The 21,784-nt window shown below is 57.6% G+C and overlaps 1 protein-coding gene across 1 annotated transcript; it reads left to right on the forward strand.

Annotated features, from left to right (window-relative positions):
- The first annotated feature begins 323 nt into the window (after positions 1-323).
- Positions 324-19,722, forward strand: LOC119934811. Its single transcript, XM_038754345.1, has 5 exons — positions 324-360; positions 11,500-11,656; positions 12,616-12,728; positions 12,837-13,001; positions 19,555-19,722. The coding sequence occupies exons 1-5, from the start codon at positions 324-326 to the stop codon at positions 19,710-19,712; spliced, it is 630 nt and encodes a 209-aa protein (XP_038610273.1). The 3' UTR covers positions 19,713-19,722.
- Positions 19,723-21,784: the final 2,062 nt, after the last annotated feature.

Genomic DNA, 21,784 nt, shown 5'->3' on the forward strand with positions numbered 1-21,784 from the left:
CAAGGCAGACTGAACCAGTTCCCTACACAGGGCCCCATCCCCGTTTTCAGTATCAGCCTCTGCTAGATATGACAGCCTCCTCCTCATTCTCTCCTCCAGAGATGAACTTTGAAGCATGCAAATTCATAAACAAACATATTCACCAGCCATAAAACATCTTCCTTTAGAGGTGGCAGCCCAGCTCCTGGCTCCATCTCTCCACGAGGACTAAGGTTGGGACATCTGCTGCTCTGTACGCAAGCTGTGGTCACGGTAAGGGTGCCCACTCCCCCAGGTGGCATGAGACATGAGAACAGGACCTATGCTGATCAATCCCCCACAGAATGGCCAAATCCGACTTCGCGAATGATCATAACTGCGGTAATTGTTTTGCACGTATCATTTGCCAGACGCTGTTCTAACCGCTGGGGTAGATACACGATAATTTGGTTGGACACAGTACCTGTCCCACACTGGGCTCACAGTCAATCTCCATTTTACATATGTGGAAACTGAGGCACAGAGAGTCATGGAGAAGGGAAAGTCAGGGGTGTTAGATGGTCCCTGCTGGATCCCTGGGAGAGAGTCAGGGATGGGGAGGGGAGAGGCAGGGTGTTAGATGATGGTCCATTCGGGGTCACTAGGGGAGAGTCTCCAATCTGGCTTCTGCCCCCTTCACTCCACTGAAAACACCCTCTCAAAGATCACCAATGACCTTCTTCTTGCCAAATCCAAAGGCTCCTACTCCATCCTAATCATCCTCGACCTTTCAGCCGCCTTTGACACTGTCAACCGTCCCCTTCTCCTCAACACGTTATCCAACCTTAATAATTAAAATGATGGTATTTGTTAAGCGCTTACCTTGTGTCAAATCACGTTGTCCCACATGGGGCTCACAATATTAATCCCCATTTTACAGATGAGGCAACTGAGGCATAGAGAAGTGAAGTGACTTGCCCAAAGTCACACAGCAGACAAGTGGCAGAGTCGGAATTAGAACCCACAACCTCTGACTCCCAAGCCCAGGCTCTTTCGACTAAACCACGCTGCTTCTCTGACCTTGGGTTGGCTTCAATGACTCTATCTCCTCCGGTTCTCCTCTTATTTCTCTGGCCCTTCAATTCTCAGTCTCCTTTGGGGGCTCCTCCTCCTCCTCCCAGCCCCTTACTGTAGGGGTCCCGTAAGGTTCAGGTCTTGGTCCCCTTCTATTCTTCATCTGCACTCACTCCCTTGAAGAACTCATTCGCTCTCTCGGCTTCAGCTATCATCTCTATGCAGATGATACCCAAATCTAGATCTCCTCCCCAGTTTATTTTTTCTCTCTCTCTCCGTTGCATCTCCTCCTGCCTTTGGGACATCTCCACCTGGATATCCTCCTGTCACCTAAGACTCAACAGGTCCAAGACAGATCTCCATGTTTTCTCTAGAGCCTGGGCTTGGGAATCAGAGGTCACAGGGTCTAATCCTAGCTGGCCCACTTATCAGCTGTGTGACATTGGGCAAGTCACTTCACTTCTCTGCCTCAGTTAACTCATCTGGAAAATGGGGATTAAGACTGTGAGGCCCACATGGGACAGCCTGATTATCTTGTATCTACCACAGTGCTTAGGACAGTGCTTGGTACATAGTAAGTGCTTAACAAATACCATCATCATCATCGTCGTCATCACCAACATTATGATTCCCTCCGAAATCCTGGTCTCTCCGGAACTCTCCCGTCACTACAGACAGCATAACCATCCTTCATGTGTCACAAGCCTGTAACCTTGGTGTCGTCCTTGACCCTACTCTCTCATTCACCCCACACTACCAATCCGTCACCAAATCCTGCCAGGCTCGCTCACCTTCACACATTGCCAAGAGCCACCCTTTACTCTCCAAACCAAACCTCCACCATGTTAGTACAATCACTCATTCCTCCCCCACTGGATTACTGATTCAGCATCCTTTCTGACCTCCCAACCTCCTGCCTCTCCCCACGTCATTCATTCCTTCATTCAGTCGTATTTATTGAGTGCTTACTGTGTGCTAAACACTGTACTAAGCGCTTGGAAAGTACAATTCAGCAACATACACAATCCCTACCCAACAATGGGCTCACAGTCTAGAAGAGGAGAGACAGACAACAAAACAAAACAAGCAGACAGGCATCAAAAGCATCGATATAAACAGAATTATAGATATATACACATCATTAATAAAACAATAATAAATATGTACATATATACACAAGTGCTGTGGGGTGGGGCGGGGGGGAATAGCAGAGAGAGGGAGTCGGGACGATGGGGAGGGGAGGAGTACTAGAAGAAAACAGGGGCTCAATCTGGGCAGGCCTCCTGGAGGAGGTGAGCTTTCAGTAGGGCTTTGAAGGGAGGCAGTGTGCTTATCTGGCGGATGTGAGGAGGGAGGGTAGTCCATATTTCACTCCGCTGCCCCGATTATCTTTCTACAGAAAAGTTCAGGGCATGTCACCCCCATCCTCAAAAAAATCTCCAGTGGTTGCCTATCAACCTCCTTATCAAGCAAGAACTCCTCATCGTTGGCTTCAAACCTCTCCATCCCCTTGTCCCCTCCTACCTCACCTCCGTTCTCTCCTTCTCCAGCCCAGTCCGCACCCTCCGCTTCTCTAATGCCGCTAGCCTCCTCACTGGGCCTCGTCCTCTCCTGTCCCGCCATCGACCCCTGGCGACCTCCGGCCCACGTCCTTCCCCTGGCCTGGAATGCCCTCCCTCCACACATCCGCCAAGCTAGCTCTCTTCCTCCTTTCAAAGTCCTACCGAGCGCTCACCTCCTCCAAGAGGCCTTCCCAGATTAAGCCCCCTTTTCTTCAGCTCCCCCTCACCTCACCCCGACTCGCTCCCTTTGCTCTACCCCCCCTCCCCACCAAACAGCACTTGTGTAAATATGTACATATTTATAATTCTATTTATTTATATTAAAGATGTGTTTATATCTATAATTCTATTTATTTATATTGATGTTATTGATGCCTGTTTACTTGTTTTGATGTCCCTCTCCCCGCTTTTAGACTGTGAGTCCGTTGTGGGCAGGCACTGTCTCTGTTGCTGAATTGTACTTTCCAAGCGCCTAGTACAGTATTCTGCACAGATTAAGCACTAAATAGAGTGAACGAATGAAGTGTAGTTTCCAGTACAATCCCTACCCCCGGTTCTCTCAGCCCACACCCCTGCCGGTTTGAACTCAGCTAGGACCCCACACAATCCTGTCCGGAGCCTCTGCCACTTGTCAGCTGTGTGACTTTGGGCAAGTCACTCCACTTCTCTGGGCCTCAGTTCCCTCATCTGTAAAATGGGGATTAATCAATCAATCAATCGTATTTACTGAGCGCTTACTGTGTGCAGAGCACTGTACTAAGCGCTTCGGCAGTACAAGTTGGCAACAAATAGAGACGGTCCCTACCCAACATTTTACATTCATTCATTCAACTGTATTTATTGAGCACTTACTGTGTGCAGAGCACTGTACTAAGCACTTGGGAAGTACAAGTTGGCAACAAATAGAGACGGTCCCTACCCAACATTTTACATTCATTCATTCATTCAATCGTATTTATTGAGCACTTACTGTGTGCACAGCACTGTACTAAGCACTTGGGAAGAACAAGTTGGAAACATATAGAGACGGTCCCGACCCAACAACGGGCTCACAGTCTAGGTAACTGAGGCACAGAGAAGTTAAATGACTTGCCCAAGGTCACACAGCAGACAAGTGGCAGAGCTGGAATTAGAACTCATGAACTCCCAAGCCCGTGCTCTTTCCACTAAGCCAGCGTCCCCCTGTGCCTCCCCTGTGCCTATATGGCAACATATAGAGACGGTCCCTACCCAACAGCGGGCTCACAGGCTAGAAGGGGGAGACAGACAACAAAACAAAGCATATTAACGAGATAAAATAAATAGAATAGATATGTACAAGTAAAATTAAAAATAAGTAGAGTAATAAATATGTACAAACATGTATGCATATACACAGGTACTGTGGAGAGGGGAAAGAGGTAAGGCAGGGGGATAGGGAGGGAGAGGAGGGGGAGAGGAAAGCGGGGGCTCAGTCTGGGAAGGACTCCTGGAGGAGGTGAGCTCTCAGTAGGGCTTTGAGGGGATAAAGACTGAGCTCCCTGTGGGACAACCTGATCACCTGGCGATCTCCCCAGCGCTTAGAACGGTGCTTTGCACATAGTAAGCGCTAAATAAATGCCATCATTACTATTATTATTAGAAATATCGACGCTCCCGCCCGTCCTCGCCCCGGCCCCACACTCACGAGTCATGGCGACCACCGCAACGCCACAAAAGCCTAAGCGACCGAGCGCACGTCCGCTCCGCGCAGCTACCGCCCCCTCTGCCTCCTGGCCCTGGTTCTCATCTGCCTCCAGGCCCTAATCCCACTCTACCTTCCAGCCCTGGTCACTCTGTACCTCCTAGTCCTGGTCTCCCTCTACCTTCAGGCAGTTGGGTCTCTCTCCAGCCCAGCCCGGCGTCCCCGCTACCTCCATGCCCAAGTCCCCCTGTCTCCCAGCCCAGGTACCTCTCTACCTCCCAACCCTGGCCCCCGGGTCTCCTGGCCAATGTACCCCTCTGCCTCCCGGCCCAGGTCCCCCTACGGCTCCCAGCCCTGGTTGGCCTCTGCCTGCATATCCTGGTTCCCCCTGCTTATCTGCCCAGATCCCCCTCCGCCTCCTGGCCCTGGTCCCCCGTCGCTTGGGCCAGGTACCCCTCGGCACCCTGGCCCTGGTCCCCCTCTGCCTCCAGGCCCTGGTCCCCTTCTGCCTCCCAGCCGTGGTCCCATCTGCCTCCCTGCCCTGATCACCGGCCATTTCCTGGCCCTGGTTCCCCTCTGCATCCCGGCCCGGGTACCCCTCTGCCTCCTGGCCCTTGTTCCCCTCTGTCTCCCGGCCCAGGTACCCCTCTGCCTCCTGGCCCTGGTCCGCCTCTGCCGCCCGGCCCTGGCCCTTCTCTGCCTCCTGACCCTGGTCCCTCTGTACCTCCCGGCCCTAGTCTCCTATTACCTTGGGTCTCCTCTACCCATCCTGGCCCTGGGTCCCCTCCACAACCCAGCCCAGGTACCACTCTACATTCCGGTCCGGGTCCCCCTGTCTCCAGGCCCAGGTACCTCTCTGCCTCCTGGCCCTGGTCCCCCTATGCTTCCCCATCCCAGTCGCCCTCTGCCTCCCGGCTCTGGCCCTCTGTGTTTCCCGGCCCTGACCTTCCTCTACCTCTAGGCCCTGGTTCCTCACTGCTTCCCAGCCCTGGGTCCCCTCTGCCAACAGGCCCAGGTCCCCATGTCTTCTGGCACAGATACCACTCTACCACCCAGCCCTGGTCCCCGTTTCCCGGGCCAGGTACCCCTCTGCCTCCTGGCCTGGACCCCCCCCGCCTCTTGGCCCTGGTCCGCCTCAGCCTCCCGGCCCAGGTCCCCCTCTACCTCCCGGCCCTGGTCCCCCCTCTGCCGCCTGGCTCTGGTCCCACTCAACCTCCCGGCCCTGGTCCCTCTGTGCCCCCCGCCCTGGTCTCCTTCTATCTCCAGGCCCTTGCGTCTCTCTCCGTCCTGGCCCGTGGTCCCCTCTACCTTCCAGGTCTGGTCCCCATCTCCAGACCCAGGTACCCCTCTGCCTCCAGGCCCTTGTCCTCCTGTCTCCAGGCCCAGGTACCTCTCTGCCTCCTGGCCCTGGTCCCCCTATGCTTCCCCATCCCAGTCGCCCTCTGCCTCCCGGCTCTGGCCCTCTGTGTTTCCCGGCCCTGACCTTCCTCTACCTCTAGGCCCTGGTTCCTCACTGCTTCCCAGCCCTGGGTCCCCTCTGCCAACAGGCCCAGGTCCCCATGTCTTCTGGCACAGATACCACTCTACCACCCAGCCCTGGTCCCCGTTTCCCGGGCCAGGTACCCCTCTGCCTCCTGGCCCGGACCCCCCCGCCTCTTGGCCCTGGTCCGCCTCAGCCTCCCGGCCCAGGTCCCCCTCTACCTCCCGGCCCTGGTCCCCTCTCTGCCGCCTGGCTCTGGTCCCACTCAACCTCCCGGCCCTGGTCCCTCTGTGCCCCCCGCCCTGGTCTCCTTCTATCTCCAGGCCCTTGCGTCTCTCTCCGTCCTGGCCCGTGGTCCCCTCTACCTTCCAGGTCTGGTCCCCATCTCCAGACCCAGGTACCCCTCTGCCTCCAGGCCCTTGTCCTCCTGTCTCCTGGCCCTGGTCCCCCTCTGCCTCCTGGCCTTGGTCCCCCTCTGCTTTCCTGCCCTGGTCCCCCTCTGCCTCCTGACCCTGGTCCCCTTCTTCCTCCCTGCCCTGGTCCCTCCCATTCTCAGCCCTGGTCTCACTCTGCCTCTGCGCCAAGGTACCCCACTGCCTCCTGGCCCTGGTCAACCTCTGCCTCGCAGACAAGGACCCCGTCTCCCAGCCCAGGTGCGCCTCTGCTCCCTGGCCCTGGTCACCCTGTCTCCCAGCCCAGGAACCCTTCTGCCTCCCGGCCCTAGTTCCCCTCTGCCTCCCGGCACTGCTCCCTCTGTGCCTCCCAGCCCTGGTGGTCTTCTACCTCCAAGCCCTTGGGTCACTCACCGTCCCGTCCCGGGGTCCATTCTACCTCCTGGCCCTGATCCCCGTTTCTCGACCCACATACCCCTCTCCTCCTGGCCCTGGTCCCACTCTGCCTCCCCGGCCCGGGCCCCTTCTGCCTCCCAACCCTGGTCCCCCTCTGACTCCCAGTCCTGGATCCCCCCACCTCTCGGCCCTGGTCCCCCTCTGCCTCTCGGCCCTGGTCCCCCTGCATCCAGGCCCTGGTCCCCCTCTGCTGCCCTGCCACGGTCACCCTATGCCTCCCGAACCTGGTCCCTCTGTGGCTCCCATCCCTGGTCTCCTTACTACCTCCAGGCCCGTGGGTCTCACTCCATCCTGGCCCAGGGTACCCTCTACCTCCCAGCCCAGGATCTGGTCTCCCAGCCCAGGATCTGGTCTCCCAGCCCAGGTGCCCCACTGCCTCCCGGCTCTGGTCCCCCTGTCTCCCGGTCCAGGTACCCCTCTGCCTCCTGGCCCCAGTCCCCCTGTGCCTCCCAGCCCTGGTCTCCTTCTACCTCCCGGCCCTGGTCCCTCTGTGCCTCCCATCCCTGGTCTCCTTCTACCTCCAGGCCCTTGGGTCATTTACCATCCCATCGCAGGCTCCCTTCTATCTCCCGGCCCCGGTTCCCTTGTCTCCCGACCCACATAGCCCTCTGCTTCCTGACCCCGGTCCCCCTCTGCTTCCCCGCCCTGGACCCCCTCTGCCTCCCATCCCTGGTCCCTCTCTGCCTCCTGGCCCTGCTCCCCCATTTCTTGGCCCTGGTCCCCTTCTGCCTTCCAGCCCAGGTACCCCTCTGCCTCCTGGCCCAGGTACGCCTCTGCCTCCCGGCCCTGGTCTCCCTCTACCTCCAGGCCCTTGGGTCTCTCTCCATCCCGGCCTTGGGTCCCTTCTACCTCCCGGCCAAGGTACCTCGCTACCTTCCGGCCCTGGTTCCCCTGTCTCCTGGCCCAGGTACTCCACTGCTTGCTGGCCCTGGTCCCCCGCTGTCTCCCGGCCCTGGTACCCTGTCTCCCAGCCCAAGTACCCCTCTGCCTCCCTGCCCTTGTCCCCCTGTCTCCTGGCCCAGGTACCCCATGCCTCCTGGCCCCAGTCCCCCTCCGCCGCCCTGCCATGGTCCACCTCTGCCTCCTGGCCCTGGTGTCCTCCTACCTCCAGGCCTTTGGGTCTCTCAACATCCTGGCCCTGGGTCCCCTCTACCTCCTGGCCCTGGTCCCCCTGTCTCCAGACACAGGTCCCCCTCAGCCTCACAACCCTAGTGCCCCACTGCTTCCCGACCCAGGTACCCTTATGCCTCCCGGCCCTGGTCCGCCTCGGCATCTATGACCTGTTCGCCCACCGCCTCTCGGCCCTGGTTCCCCTCTGCTCTCAGCCCTGGTCCTCCTGCCTCCGGTCCCACATACCCCTCTGCTTCCCGGCCCAGATACCCCTCTGCTTCCTAGCCCTGATCCCCCTTTGCCTCCCCTCCCTGTCCTCATCTGCCTCCCGGCCCTGGCCCCTCTCAATCTCCAGGCCCCGGTCCCTCTCTCCATATCGGCCCCCATCTCCCTGTCGCCCGGCCCAGGTTTCACTCTGCCTACTGGCCCTGGTCCCCCTCTGCCTCTAGGCCCTGATCTCCCTGCCTCCCGGCCCAGGTCCCCAAATTCTAGGCCATTGTCCCGCTACCTCCCAGGCCAGGTACGCTTCTGACTCCTGGCCCTGGTCATCCTCTGCCTCCCGGCACTGGTCCTTCATCTCTTGGCCCAGTCACCCCTCTGCCTCCCGGCCCTGGTCCCCCTGTCTCCCAGCCCAGGTACCCCTCTGCCTCCCGGCCATGGTTCCTCTGTCTCCCGGACCAGGTTCCCGTGCCGGCCCAGGTTTCACTCTGCCTACTGGCCCTGGTCCCCCTCTGCCTCTAGGCCCTGATCTCCCTGCCTCCTGGCCCAGGTCCCCAAATTCTAGGCCATTGTCCCGCTACCTCCCAGGCCAGGTACGCTTCTGACTCCTGGCCCTGGTCATCCTCTGCCTCCCGGCACTGGTCCTTCATCTCTTGGCCCAGTTACCCCTCTGCCTCCCGGCCCTGGTCCCCCCGTCTCCCAGCCCAGGTACCCCTCTGCCTCCCGGCCATGGTTCCCCTGTCCCCCGGACCAGGTACCCCTGTGCCTCCTGGCCCTGCTCCCCAGCTTCCTCTCCACCCTGATCCCCATCTGCCTCCCAGCCCTGGACCTCTGTGCCTCCCAGACCTGGTTCCTCTGGCCCTCCCGGCCCTGGTCTCCCTCAACCTCCACGCCCTGGTCCCTCTCTCCGTCTCAGCCCCGGGTCACGCCTACCTCCTGGCCCAGGTCCTCTACCTCCAGGCCCTTGGGTCTCTCTCCGTCCTGTCGCTGGGTCCCCTATACCACCCGGCCTAGGTCCCCCTCCCCTTGTCTTCTGGCTCAGGTACCTCTCGGCCACCCTGACCTGGTTCCCCTGTCTTTCGGCCGAGATACCCCTCTGCCTCCTGGCCCTGGTCCTTTTCTGCCTCCCCACCATGATCCCCGTCTGCCTCCCGGCCCTGATCTCTCTGTGACTTCCGGCCCTAGTCTCACTCAACCTCCATGCCCTGGTCCCTCTCTCCGTCCCAGTCCTGCATCATGCCTACCTCCCGGCCCTGGTCCCCCTGTTTCCTGATCCAGGTACCCCCCTGCCTCCTAGTCCTGGTCCCTCTCTGCCTCCCGGCCTAGGTACCCCTCTGCCTCCTGGCCCTGGTCCCCCTCTGCCTCCCCACCCTGATCCCCGTCTGCCTCCCCACCCTGGTCTCCCTCAACCTCCATGCCCTGGTCCCTCTCTCCGTCCCAGCCCTGGGTCACGCCTACCTCCCGGCCCTGGCCCCCCTGTTTCCTGGTCCAGGTACCCCTCTGCCTCCTAGTCCTGGTCCCTCTCTGCCTCCAGGCCCTGCTATCCCTCGGCCTCCCGGCCCTTGTCCCCCTCTGTCTCCCGGCCCTTGTCACCCCCGCTTTCCTGCCCTGTTCCCCCTTTACCTCCCGGCCCAGGTACCCCTCTGCTTCCTGGCCCAGATTACCCTCTGCCTCCCTGCTCAGGTATCCCCCTGCCTTTTGGCCCCGGTCCCCCTATGGTTCCAGGCCCAGGTGCCCCTCTGCCTTCAGGCCCGTGCTCCTCCCTCTGTCCCAGCCCTGGGTACCATATACAACCCGGCCCCATTGCCTGTCTCCTGCCCTGGTCCCCATCTGCCTCCTTGCCCTTGTCCCCCATGCTTCTCGGCCCTGGCCTCCCTTTGCCTCCCAGCCCAGGTACCCCTCTGCCTCCTGGCCCTGGTCCCTCCTTACCATCCTGCCCTGGTTCTCCTCTGCCTCCCGGACCTGGTCCCTCTGTGCCTCCCGTCCCTTGTTCCCCTCTGCCTCCCTGCCCTGGTCCCCCTGCCTTCCAGTCCAGGTACCCCTCTGCCTTCTGGCTCTGGTCGTCCTCTGTCTACCTGCCCTGGTACCCATCTGCCTCCTGGCCCTGGTCCTTCTCGGCCACTCGGACCTGGTCCCCCTCAGCTACCCGGCCCTGCGCCCCCCCCCCCCACCCCCTTCCAACGCATTTTGACTCTGGTCCCATTTCTTCTCTTGGCCCAGGTACCCCTCTGGCTCCTGGCCCTGGTCCCCCACTGGCTCCTGGCCCTGGTCCCCCAACTCCAGACCCAGGCACCCCTCTGCCTACTGGACCTAGTCCGCCTCTGCCTACCTGCCCTGGTCCCCCTCTGCCTCCCGGCCCTGGTCCCCCTTCTCCGGGCCCAGGCACCCCTCTGCCTCCTAGCCCTGGTCCCTCTCTGCCACCAGGCCCTGGTCCCTCTCTGCCTCCCACCCCTGGTCCCCCTCTGCCTCCCAGCCCTGGTCCCCGTCTCCTGGCCTAGGTACCCCTATGCCTCCTGGCCCCAGTCCGCCTCTGCCTACCCAATCCCCGTTTTACAGATGAGGTAACTGAGGCACAGAGAAGTTAAGTGACTTGCCCAAAGTCACACAGCTGACAATTGGCGGAGTCGGGATTTGAACCCATGACCTCTTTCCTCTTTCCACGCTGCTTTGCTGTGAGTTCAACTCAAGTTGGTGCTTGGAAGACTGCAACAGAACCATAAACAGACTCATTCCCTCCCCCCGATGAGCTTACAGTCGAGAGGGGGAGACAGGCATTAATATTAATAAATAAATGATGGATATGGACAAGTGCTGTGGAGCTGGGAGGGGGGTTGAATAAAGGGAGCAAGTCAGGGTGACACATAAGGGAGTTGAAGAAAAGGAAAAGAGGGCTAAGTCAGAGAAGGCCTCTTGGAGGAGATGGGTCTTCAAGAAGGCTTTTTAAAAATTTATTTATTTATTTTTAATGGCATTTATTATGCACTTACTATGTGCAAAGCACTGTTCTAAGCGCTGGGGAGGTTACAAGATGATCAGGTTGTCCCACTGGGGGCTCACAGTCTTCATCTCCATTTTACAGATGAGGGAACTGAGGCCCAGAGAAGTAAAGTGACTTGCCCAAAGTCACACAGCTGACAGGAGGCAGAGCTGGGATTTGAACCTATGACCTCTGACTCCCAAGCTCAGGCTCTTTCCACTGAGCCACGCTGCTTCTTGCTGCTTTGAAGCCTGGAGAGTCATTATCTGTTGGATTGAGGAGGGAAGGGGTTCCAGGACTTGGGTGAGAGGTCATCTGGAAAGCAGACCCCACAGGCCCCAAACTCCACAGCTCTGCTGCCCCACAGCCCCACAACCCCGTAGACCCTCATACCCACAGCACCACAGCCCCACACCTCCACTCATTCCTTCATTCAATCGTATTTCTTGAGCGCTTACTGTGTGCAGAACACTGGACTAAGTGCTTGCCTGCCAGCCCAGGGCCCAGTCCCCCCCGTCCTCCCAGTCTCCCCCGTCCTCCCAGTCTCCCAGCCCCACTCCCCTCGGGTCCCCATTGCAGTTAGTCTGATTTCAGGAGTGCGGCTACAGGGAAGGGGGCCCATCCACTTGTACGGTTTGCCCCCACCGGAGATTCAAGGCGACCCAGGGACACCACAGCTGCCAGGCCTGCACCTCCTGTGCACTCTTCAACCGCGTCCAGCTGCACGGACACGGCCGATGCTGTCTGCGGGCACTGCCTGCCGGGGTGAGTTCCGGCCGGCCTGAGCAGTGGGGCAAGGGGTGGCGGAGGTTCTTCCGGCGGGGTCACAAGGCAGCAAGGGGCAGTCCATATTCACTCCCCCCGGGGGACCCAGGAGAAGAAACCCCGACCTGAGCAAGTGGCCTGATTAGCCTGGGGTCAGAAGGAAATCAGGTTGTGGGTCCAAAGGAAAGTAGGCAACAGGCCTGAAGGAAATCAGGCAGGTGGTCTGAAGGAAATTGAAGGAAAGTCCACAGTAAATCTGGTAGTGGGTCTGAAAGAAACCAGGCAGTGGATCTGAAGGAAACCAGGCAGTGAATGTGCATAATAATAATAATTGCGGTATTTGTTAAGTACTTACTATGTGCCGGGCACTGTACTAAGTCCTGGGGTGGATACACGCAAATCGGGTTGGACACAGTGCCTGTCCCACGCGGCAGAGCTCATAGTCTCAATCCCCATTTGACAGATGAGGTAACTGAGGCCCAGAAGAAGTGAAGGGACTTGCCCAAGATCACATAGCAGACAAGTGGCAGAGCTGGGAATAGAACCCGGGTCCTTCTGACTTCCACTACTCCATGCTGCTTCTCTCCACAAGGAAGGAGACCATTCATTTTCCATTCATTCAATCGTATTTATTGAGCGTTTACTGTGTGCAGAGCACTGTGCTAAGTGCTTGGGAAGTACAAGTTGGCAACAAATAGAGACGGACCAGGCAGCAGGCCTGAAGGAAATCCAAAGGAAACGGGGGCAGTGGTCTAAAGGAAATCAGGCAGGGGGCCTAAAGGATATCAGATTGAGTCCAAGGGAAATCTGAAGGAAAACAGTCTGCAGACCTAAGGGAAATCAGGCTGTGGTTCTGAAGGAAATTAGGCAGCAGTTCCAAAGAAAACAAGGCAGCGGGCTCCGAGGAAATGGGGCAGCGGTGCCGAAGGTGAGTGAATAACGTCCGCTGCTCCTGTCAGGCCCGGCAGGTTCTACAGCAAGACCCGGATCTACAGCAAGACCCGGATCGGAGGCTGGCAGGACCGGGAATGTTTCCCCTGCGCTCCGCAGACGCCACCCTCGGAGAACCAGTGTGGGTGCCCACTTCGACCCTCCCCAGACCCCCGGTGGCCCTGGCTGCCTGCCCAGGGTGGCCCTGTATGCCTGGCCGCCCCGCTGACCCCCCTTCCCCCATCCTCAGGTCCCCTCCGGCTGGACGCGGGGCAGCGGCCCGGACCCTCGGCATCGTGGCAGGAAGCCGTGCTGCTCAACCTGGTGAGCTGTGCCCTGGTGGCCATTGCCCTGGTGCTGGTCACCCTGGCCTTCCTCTACCTCCGACGCTTCCTCAAGAGCCACTGCCAGCAGGGTGAGGACACCCACCCCCATCCTCCTTCCTATCTCTGCCTTAGCTTGGTGAAGAACCCCACCCCCCTCCTCCTCCCTCCCCCTGTTCCAGCACAGTGAAGACCCCCATCCCCCTCCTCCTTTCCCCTGCCCCAGCACAGTGAGAACTCCTAGAATAATAATAATAATAATAATGGCATTTATTAAGAGCTTACTATGTGCCGAGCACTGTTTTAAGCGCTGGGGGAGATACAAGGTCATCAGGTTGTCCCCCGTGGGGCTCACAGTCTTCATCCCCATTTTACAGATGAGGGAACTGAGGCACAGAGAAGTCAAGTGACTTGCCCAAAGCCACACAGCTGGTCAGTGGTGGAGCCGGGGTTAGAACCCACGACCTCCGCCTCCCAAGCCCGGTCTCTTTCCACTATGCCACGCTGCTCCTGTCCCCCTCCTCCTTGTTCCCCCTGCCCCAGCATGGTAAGGGGCCCCTGTCCCCTCCTCCCTCCTTTCTTTCTTCCTCCTCCTCCCTCTCCCAGCACGGTGAGGACCCCCATTCCTCTCCTTCCCTCGCCATCCAGTGTGATCAGAACAGTGGGACCCTCCCCTCCTCTGCCCCTTCTCCTCTCAATCAATCAATCGTATTTATTGAGCACTTACTGTGTGCAGAGCAATGTACTAAGCGCTTGGGAAGTACAAGCTGGCAACATATAGAGACAGTCCCTACCCAACAGTGGGCTCAAATTCTAGAAGGGGGAGACAGAGAACAAAGCCAAACATACTAACAAAATAAAATAAATAGAATAGATAGGTACAAGTAAAATAAATAAATAAATAGAGTAATAAATATGTACAAACATATATACATATATACAGGTGCTGTGGGGAAGGGAAGGAAGTAAGATGTGGGGGATGGAGAGGGAGACGAGAGGGAGAGGAAGGAAGGGGCTCAGTCTGGGAAGGCCTCCTGGAGGAGGTGAGCTCTCACTAGGGCCTTGAAGGGAGGAAGAGAGCTAGCTTGGCGGATGGGCAGAGGGAGGGCATTCCAGGCCAGGGGGAGTACGTGGGCCGGGGGTCGATGGTGGGACAGGAGGGCTGAGTAGGTGCGAATGAGGTTGTCATTAATGTAACTTGGTGATAACAAGGGCCTTTTTCCCGGGGTGCGGTGGGGGGGGAAGAGTCAGTCAGGACCGGACCGGGAAGGGGGGTTGGGGGGCACTGTAAGGAAGGTCGCTTAAGTGTGTGTGTGGTGGGGGGCGGGGGTGGAAGCAGGGGGCGTCTATGGTGGCGCTCGGAGGAGAGAAGCCTTCCGGGAGCAGCGAGGGCCACGCGGTGTGATGGCGGGCGGGCCTCTCGGGAACGCAGTCCTGGGCGTCTATGGCGGCGCTCTGAGGAAAGGATCCTTCCGGGAGCAGCAAGGCCGCGCGATGTGATGGCGGGCGGGTGGGCCTCTCGGAAACGGAGTCCCGGTCATCTGTGGTGGCGCTCTGAGGAGAGGATCCTTCCGGGAACGGCAAGGCCACGCGGTGTGATGGCGGGCGGGCGGGCCTCTCGGGAACGGAGTCCCGGGCGTCCATGGCGGCGCTCTGAGGAAAGGATCCTTCCGGGAGCAGCAAGGCCACGCGGTGTGATGGCGGGCGGGCTTCTCGGGAACGGAGTCCCGGGCGTCTATGGCGGCGCTCCGAGGAGAGGATCCTTCCTGGAGCGGCAAGGCCGCGCGGTGTGATGGTGGGTGGGCGGGCCTCTCGGGAACGGAGTCCCGGGCATCTCCTTCCTGCTCCCTGCCCCAGCTGGGTGGGGACCTCCCCTCCTCCTTCCTCATTCTCCTTTCCCTTTTCCCTTAGGGTGAGGGTCTCCCCCCTACCTCCATGCCCTCCCCCCACCCCTCCTTGCCTGGTGGTGACCTGCTCTCTAGCCCCTCCCCCCACCCTTGACCCCGCTCTCCCTTGGGCTCCCTGCCCTCTCCACCCCACCCCCTCAGTCTTCAGGAGGTCCCAGGACTTCATGGGTCAAATGAGCCCCTGTCCGATGTCCAGCTCAGGGGGCTGCTCCCCAGATGAAGAGCCCCCGCCCGGCCCCTGGGGCTTGGCTGCCAAAAGCTGGGGCTCGTGTGTCCGACCGGCTGGAGCTGGAGGTGAGCACTGTCTACCTGGCACTTGGGAGAGGGGGGATCCCTGGATCTCACCCGGCCACCCTGGGAAAAGATAGGGTCTCTCCGAACACTCACACACGCACAGGGTTCCCATCCCCCAGGGACTGCCCCACTGCAAGGAGATCCAGATCTTGGGGTCTCGACTCCAACCCCGCTGCCTGGGGAGGGAGGGAGGGAGAGAGAAGCGGGTGACAGGGCGCCTGTCGGAGGTTAGGTGTAGGCCAGTCACAGGAGGGAGGAGGTTGAGGGGGGTGGGCGGCCCTGACTCCAGCCCCTGTAGAAGAGATTAGATGTCCAGCTGGTCACCGGAGGAAGGAGGTGGGGGGTCCTGACTCCAATTCCCATCACAGAGGTTAGTTGTAGGCCAGTCACTGGGGAGAGAGGGGGGTTGGGGGGTACCCTGAGTCGAACACCTGTTGGTGCCTGCTTCCCTGACAGCAAGTGTGGTGAACGACATGGCCCCTGGCCTCCAGATGCCCCTCGCGCCCGCTGGCTGTGAGCTCTGCCCAGCCTGCCCTACTCCAGGCCTGGGCGCCCGGCCACCTGCGAGTTCCCCGGACCCCCAGCTGATGCTCTGTTCATCGGAGGGACACTCCGGCTGGGCACCAGGGTCCCTTTCCTCCGCTGGACCCCCCAGTGCTGGCCCCCCTCCTGCCTTCATCCCCGCCTCTTGCGCCTCGGAGACTCACGCCCGTTGGCCCCACGATCCTGTCGAGTGCACGGAATTCGGCCTACACAAGTTCTCCAACATTGGCACCAATGCAGGGGCAGGGCTGGTGTGTCCCCCCCCCCCCCCGCCGCCTCCATGCCGGGCGACCCCCGCCGGCTCCCCAGCCCCCCACAGTGAGCCCTCTTTCCCTCCTGGGTGGAGCCGGGGGGGCATTGTTTGGGGTCTAGGGGCAGCAGGTGGGGCCGCATCAGCAGTGGAAAGGGTCTAGAGGTGACCCAGAGGGGTGGGAGGGGTGAACCTGGGGAACCACCGATGCCTGATTTTGCGAGGATCTGGAGAAGTGGCCTGGGTGCAGGCAGGCAGTGGGTGGGAGTTCTGAACTACTGCCCTGGCACTAACCTGTGTGCCTTTCTCTCTCCTTCCCCTCCCAAGCATCCTCGTCCCACGGTGCCCACGTTCCCTGGTGATTTGGCCATACCTGTGTAAGCCGGATGGGCTCGGAGAAGGGAGCAGGGGTCCCGTCCCCGGCCCCTGGCCTGCCACCAGCCGGGTTTTTTGCCCCCACAGGGACAAGCGTCTTGAAGCAGGTCTAGTTTTGGGGGGCTTAGGGGGAAGGGCGACACTCTTCGCTGCTGTACGTTCTTTTCCCAGCTACAGTAGCCCTTGGGGGTAGTTTGAGGGTCGGGATGGGAGAGTTCTCCACAGTGGCGTCGAGACAAGCCCCGCCACTTTTATTTGCGTGCTCTTCTTTGGGGAGCACTTTGGAATTCCTTTCCCTAATGTTTCCCTTCTGGATTGTGGTTCTGGGTATTCCTGAGCACTGTCCCCGCTTCTTGGGGAACATTTTACATAATGCTAAGGGTCCTGAGGAGACCTGAACTTCCAGGCACTGTACCTCCTCCCTTGGGAGCACTTTTTATCTACTTAAGAGCGATCCTCTTTCTACAGGATCCTGAGCAATGTCCCCCGTCCTGAGAGAGCACATTTAGTAGCTTTCAGGAGCCTGAGGGCCATGTTCCATAAAATGACTCCGGGTGCAGGAGTTTCTGGAGCTGCTGGGCTTAGTGTGGGCTGGGCATTGGCTTAAGTATAGTCTCAGGCATGGGCTCTGTGTGGGCTAGGCATGGACATGGCATGGACTCAGAGCTCCACGGCTGGGCAAGTTGGCAGCATGGTGATGGGGTCCGTGATCCAGACCACTAGCTCTCCCCTGCCCTCCCCTCTCCTTCATGGGCAGCCTCCACCATGGCCAGTTGGGCTTCCCACTCTCCGCGTGCGTGTGTGTGTGTATGTCTGTTTAGCATTCTTTCTACATTCCTGCGGGTGTGGGAAAGGGATTGTCCTAGGTTTTGCTAGCCACATTTGCCAGGCTGGCCAGCAGCCATGGGCAGAGTCCCCACCCCCGGCCTCCCCAACACCTGATCCCCGGCCAGTCCAACAGGATTGTCCAGGGGTTGGGGGCGAAGCTGGGACAGAACAGGTAGGATCTCTAGAGCACCAGGCAGAGGATGTGGAGCGCACTCAGGACATGTTTCCCGAAGCCTGGCAGGCCTCACCTACAGCTGCGTTTTGGGACATCAACTTTTCTGGGAAAATGCCCCAAAGCATGACTGCACGTGGCCTGCAGCAGAATCCGGACCAGTGGTAGCCGTGGATGAGCTCAATGAATAAGCCCGGCCCCCTGCTCATCTCTCATGTATTGGGGTCCCCGCACTGTCCTAGCCTCGGCAATACTGGCTAGTGGTACTTGGGCCAGGGACGGCGGCGGGCACTGGCCATGGCTTATTGGAAACAGCCCAGGTCTTTGGGGTCAGAGGACCTGGTTTCTAATCCCACCTCTGACATCTGCCTGCTGGGTGACCTTGGGCAAGTCATCTGCCTCTACCCTCTGCCTCAGTTCGCCTCATCTGTAAAATGGGGATTCAGTAGATGTTCTCCCTCCTACTTAGTGTGTGAGTCCCTTGTGAGATGGGAACTGTGTTCGACCTGATTATCTTGTATATAGTCCAGCACTTGGAACGTAGTAAGTGTTTAATAAATACCACAGTAATGATGATTATCTGGGCATCTACCAATGGAGCAGCTTTGAGGTGGGTAGACAGGGCGGCCCAACCTTGCTGCAGGGCAGAGTGTCACCCCAATACTGGAAAAGCCCATTTTCTGGGATGGCGTCTCCTCTCTTCCCCCAATACCCCCTTGTCTTAATCCAGCCCCCTGTGCCCCCTGAGGTGGGGTCTCCCTAACACGGGGATTCCAAGGGCTGAGGGGCCTGTATGGGCATCAATCAGTCAGTCTTATTTTGTGCAGAGCACTGTACTTGGTACTTGAGAGCGGGGATGGGAAAGCAGCACAGCAGCTGGAGTGGCTACCAGCCGACCACCTGGGAAATTTGCCAAAATGCATTTGGTCAGACTTGGCTAGATATTTCAGGGGAGTGACTCTTCTGATGGTCTGAATTATTCAAGTGAATTGCTAGTGTGGCCTGCTGGCCTGTGACCTCCAGAGACAGTGAAGTCTTTGCCCCAGCAAGACCAGCAATTTCTGTGGCTGAAGTGGGGCTGGGGGACACTGCCCGTCGCTGACCACCCCCCCCGTCTCAGTGGTTTCAGTCTCTCCTGCTTGGAGCCGGTGGCCTGGATGAACTGACCCTACCTGAGCCCTGGGGCTCTCTGGCCGCACTGCATGGCCAGCCTGCTTTTGAAAGGGTCCACTCATTTCTTCTTAAGTGAGCTGGCTCGCTATCAGCTGATTCAGTGATTTTTTCTTCATCCTCTCCATCACTGTCTAATCAGAGTAGCTGAAAGCCTCCTCTCTGAGCCAGGGCAGATGGGGTTTTGTCGTTGCCCAGGTGCCGATCGTGTGTTTTGGCCAGGGGTGTCACCTGAACGCCAGCAGTTGCCAGGAGTACACATCCTGCTCCGCTTTCCCCAGAGAGTGACTGGGCACTCAGTAGCCCTTAACAGCCATGGAGTTCAGTAAAGAGGCAGGTCAGGGTAGAAGCTGTCAGTCACGGGCCTCGGGTTCTAGGTAGCCAGTCAATTGTATTTATTGGGCACTTACTGTGTGCAGAGTACTGTACTAAACACTTGGGAGAGTACAATATAACAATTGTATTTATTGGGCACTTATTGTGTGCAGAGTACTGTACTAAGCACTTGGGAGGAGTACAATATAACAATAAACAGACACATTCCCTGTCCACAGTGAGCTTACAGTCTAGAGGGGAAGGCACACGTAATGTCAATAAATAAATTACTGATATGTACATAAGTGCTGTGGGGCTGGGAGGGGGGGGATGAATAAAGGGAGCAAGTCAGGGCGATGCAGAAGGGAGTGGGAGAAGAGGAAAGGAGGGCGTGATCAGGGAAGGCCTCTTGAGGAGCTGGGCCTTCAATAAGGCTTTGAAATGGTGGGGGGGGGGGAGGGGAGGTAATTGTCTTGTTGAATATGAGGGAGGGAATCCAGGCTAGAGGCAGGATGTGGGCGAGAGATCAGCAGCATGACAGAGGAGATAGAAGTATAGTGAGAAGTGGATCAGCAGTGTCAGTCCCAGCTCTGTCACCTCTACCTCAGTCCCTGGGGCCCCGGTGCCGTGGAAGTGACTGCAGGACACTGGCCTCTGGATTTCCTTTCTCTGACAGCCCCCTCTGGCCACTTTCCCTGATCCTTTCTCTGACCCCCTTTCAGGGAGCCCAGCGGGCTGAGGAGGACTCCCCGGGGGGTTGCCCCCTGAAGTTTGTCCCTTTTTTATTCCAGTCCTGTGGGCCTGGGGCCCAGGAAGATGTCAGTCTCCCTATGATGGCGGGCGGCAAGTCTGTCCTGGTGGGGGCTGTGTTAGCAGCCTCCCTACAGGCCCCCCCACCATTTCCACTCCTCTCACATCAAGCCCAGACTGGGATGTCTCTCTATGGTGAACGTGAATTTCTTTTGTAAACTGCTTTTATTTATGAAGATTTCATCCACCTTGGGCCCCCTGCCTTGGTGGGGGGGGGGGGGATAATGACTCGATGTGGTTCTGATTTCCCCTGAGACGTGGGGCTCTGGAAACATTTCATACTTGCAGTTCAATAAAAAGAGATCACAAAAATGTGTGTGTGTGCGTGCCAATAATAATAATAATGGCATTTATTAAGCGCTTACTATGTGCAAAGCACTGTTCTAAGCACTGGGGAGGTTACAAGGAGATCAGGTTGTCCCACGGGGGGTTCACAGTCTTAATCCCGATTTTACAGATGAGGTAACTGAGGCACAGAGAAGTTAAGTGACTTGCCCAAAGTCACACAGCTGACAATTGGCAGAGCTGGGATTTGAACCCATGACCTCTGACTCCAAAACCCGTGCTCTTTCCACTGAGCCACGCTGCTTCTCCAAGCGGTCCACTGCCAAGTGGTCCTCAAATCTCTGGGGTTAGATATATTGCAGGTCCCTGTCCTACATGGGGCTCACAGAGTAAGGGTGAGGGTGAACAGGCATTTTATCCCCATTTTACATGTGAGGAAACTGAAGCACAGAGACAGTAAGTGACTTGACTCTAGTCATACAGCAGGAAAGTGGGTGTTAGAACCCAGGTCTTCTGATCTGATTTTATCACATCTTCCCCAGTACTAAGAACAGTGCTCTGCACATAGCAAGCACTTAACAAACATCACAGTTATTATAGGGAGCACAGGCCTGGGAAATGAAAACAGCCCCTATCCCACACCAGGCACACATCTTATGGGGAGGTAGAACAGGTATTTAACCACATTTTGTAAATGAGGAATTGAAGCCCAGAGAATGAATCAGTCGATATTTACTGAGCACTTTTTGTGTGCCGAGCACTGTATTAAGTGTTTGGGACAATAGAGTTGGTAAGAACAGTGATCCCTACCCACAAGGAGTTTAAAGAGGGAAACACATTAAAGTACATTACAGATAGGAGAAAGGGCAGGGTATAAGAATAGGTACATGTGTTGTGGGGCTGATGGTTGGGTGAAAAACAGGTGCTTACAGGATAATAATAATAATAATAATGGCATTTATTAAGTGTGTACTATGTGCAAAGCACTGGTTCTAAGCACTGGGGAGGTTACGAGGTGATCAGGTTGTCCCACGGAGGGCTCACAGTCTTCATCCCACATTTTACGGATGGGGGAACTGAGGGCCCAGAGAATTCCACTCATTCAATCGTATTTATTGAGTATTTATTACTGTGTGCAGAGCACTGTACTACGCACTTGGGAGTACAAGTTGGCAACATATAGAGACGGTCCATACCCGACAGTGGGCTCACAGTCTAGAAGAAGTGAAGTGACTTGCTCAAAGTCACACAGCTGACAAGTGGCCAGAGTCCAGGATTTGAAACCCATGACCTCTGACTCACAAAGCCCGGGTTTGGAGTCAGGGTACAGAAGCTAAGAGCCCAGAAGGACGCAGAGGGGGAGAGTGTAGGTAGGGTAAATGAGGGCCTTAGGGAAGGCCTCTTGGAGGTATAACTTTAATGAGTCTTTGAAGGGGTGGGAGTGCGGTCATCTGTTGGAGGGCCGGTCAAGAGGGAGGACGTGGGCGAGGGCTCGGCGGCGCAGTTAGACGAGATGGAGGTACAGGGAATAGATTGGCGTTAGGCGAGCAACAAATAGTGTGACGGTTATATAATAGATCAGCGAGGTAAAGTAGGAAGAGAGAGTCTGTAGTATAAGTGACTTTAAAGCAGACGGTAAGACGTTTACTATTCAAAGCAGGGAGGAGGGTGGGGGTAACCGCTAAGAGATCTCTCGAGGAGGTTGGATTTCAGTGGTTTTGTAGAGAAATGATCCAGGCAGCAGTGAAGACTGAAGAGGGGAGAGGCAGGGAGGTCAGCGAGGAGGCTAGTGTACTAGTCGAGGTGGAATAGGATAAGTGATTGGATCAGTATAGCAGTTTGGAAGGAGAGGAAAGGGTGCATTCTAGAGATATGAAGGTAGAACAGACAGGATTTTATGACAGATCAGATGTGTGGGATAAATGA

Source organism: Tachyglossus aculeatus, chromosome 11, assembly GCF_015852505.1.
Source record: "Tachyglossus aculeatus isolate mTacAcu1 chromosome 11, mTacAcu1.pri, whole genome shotgun sequence".
In the NCBI taxonomy this organism is placed as follows: Eukaryota; Metazoa; Chordata; class Mammalia; order Monotremata; family Tachyglossidae; genus Tachyglossus; species Tachyglossus aculeatus.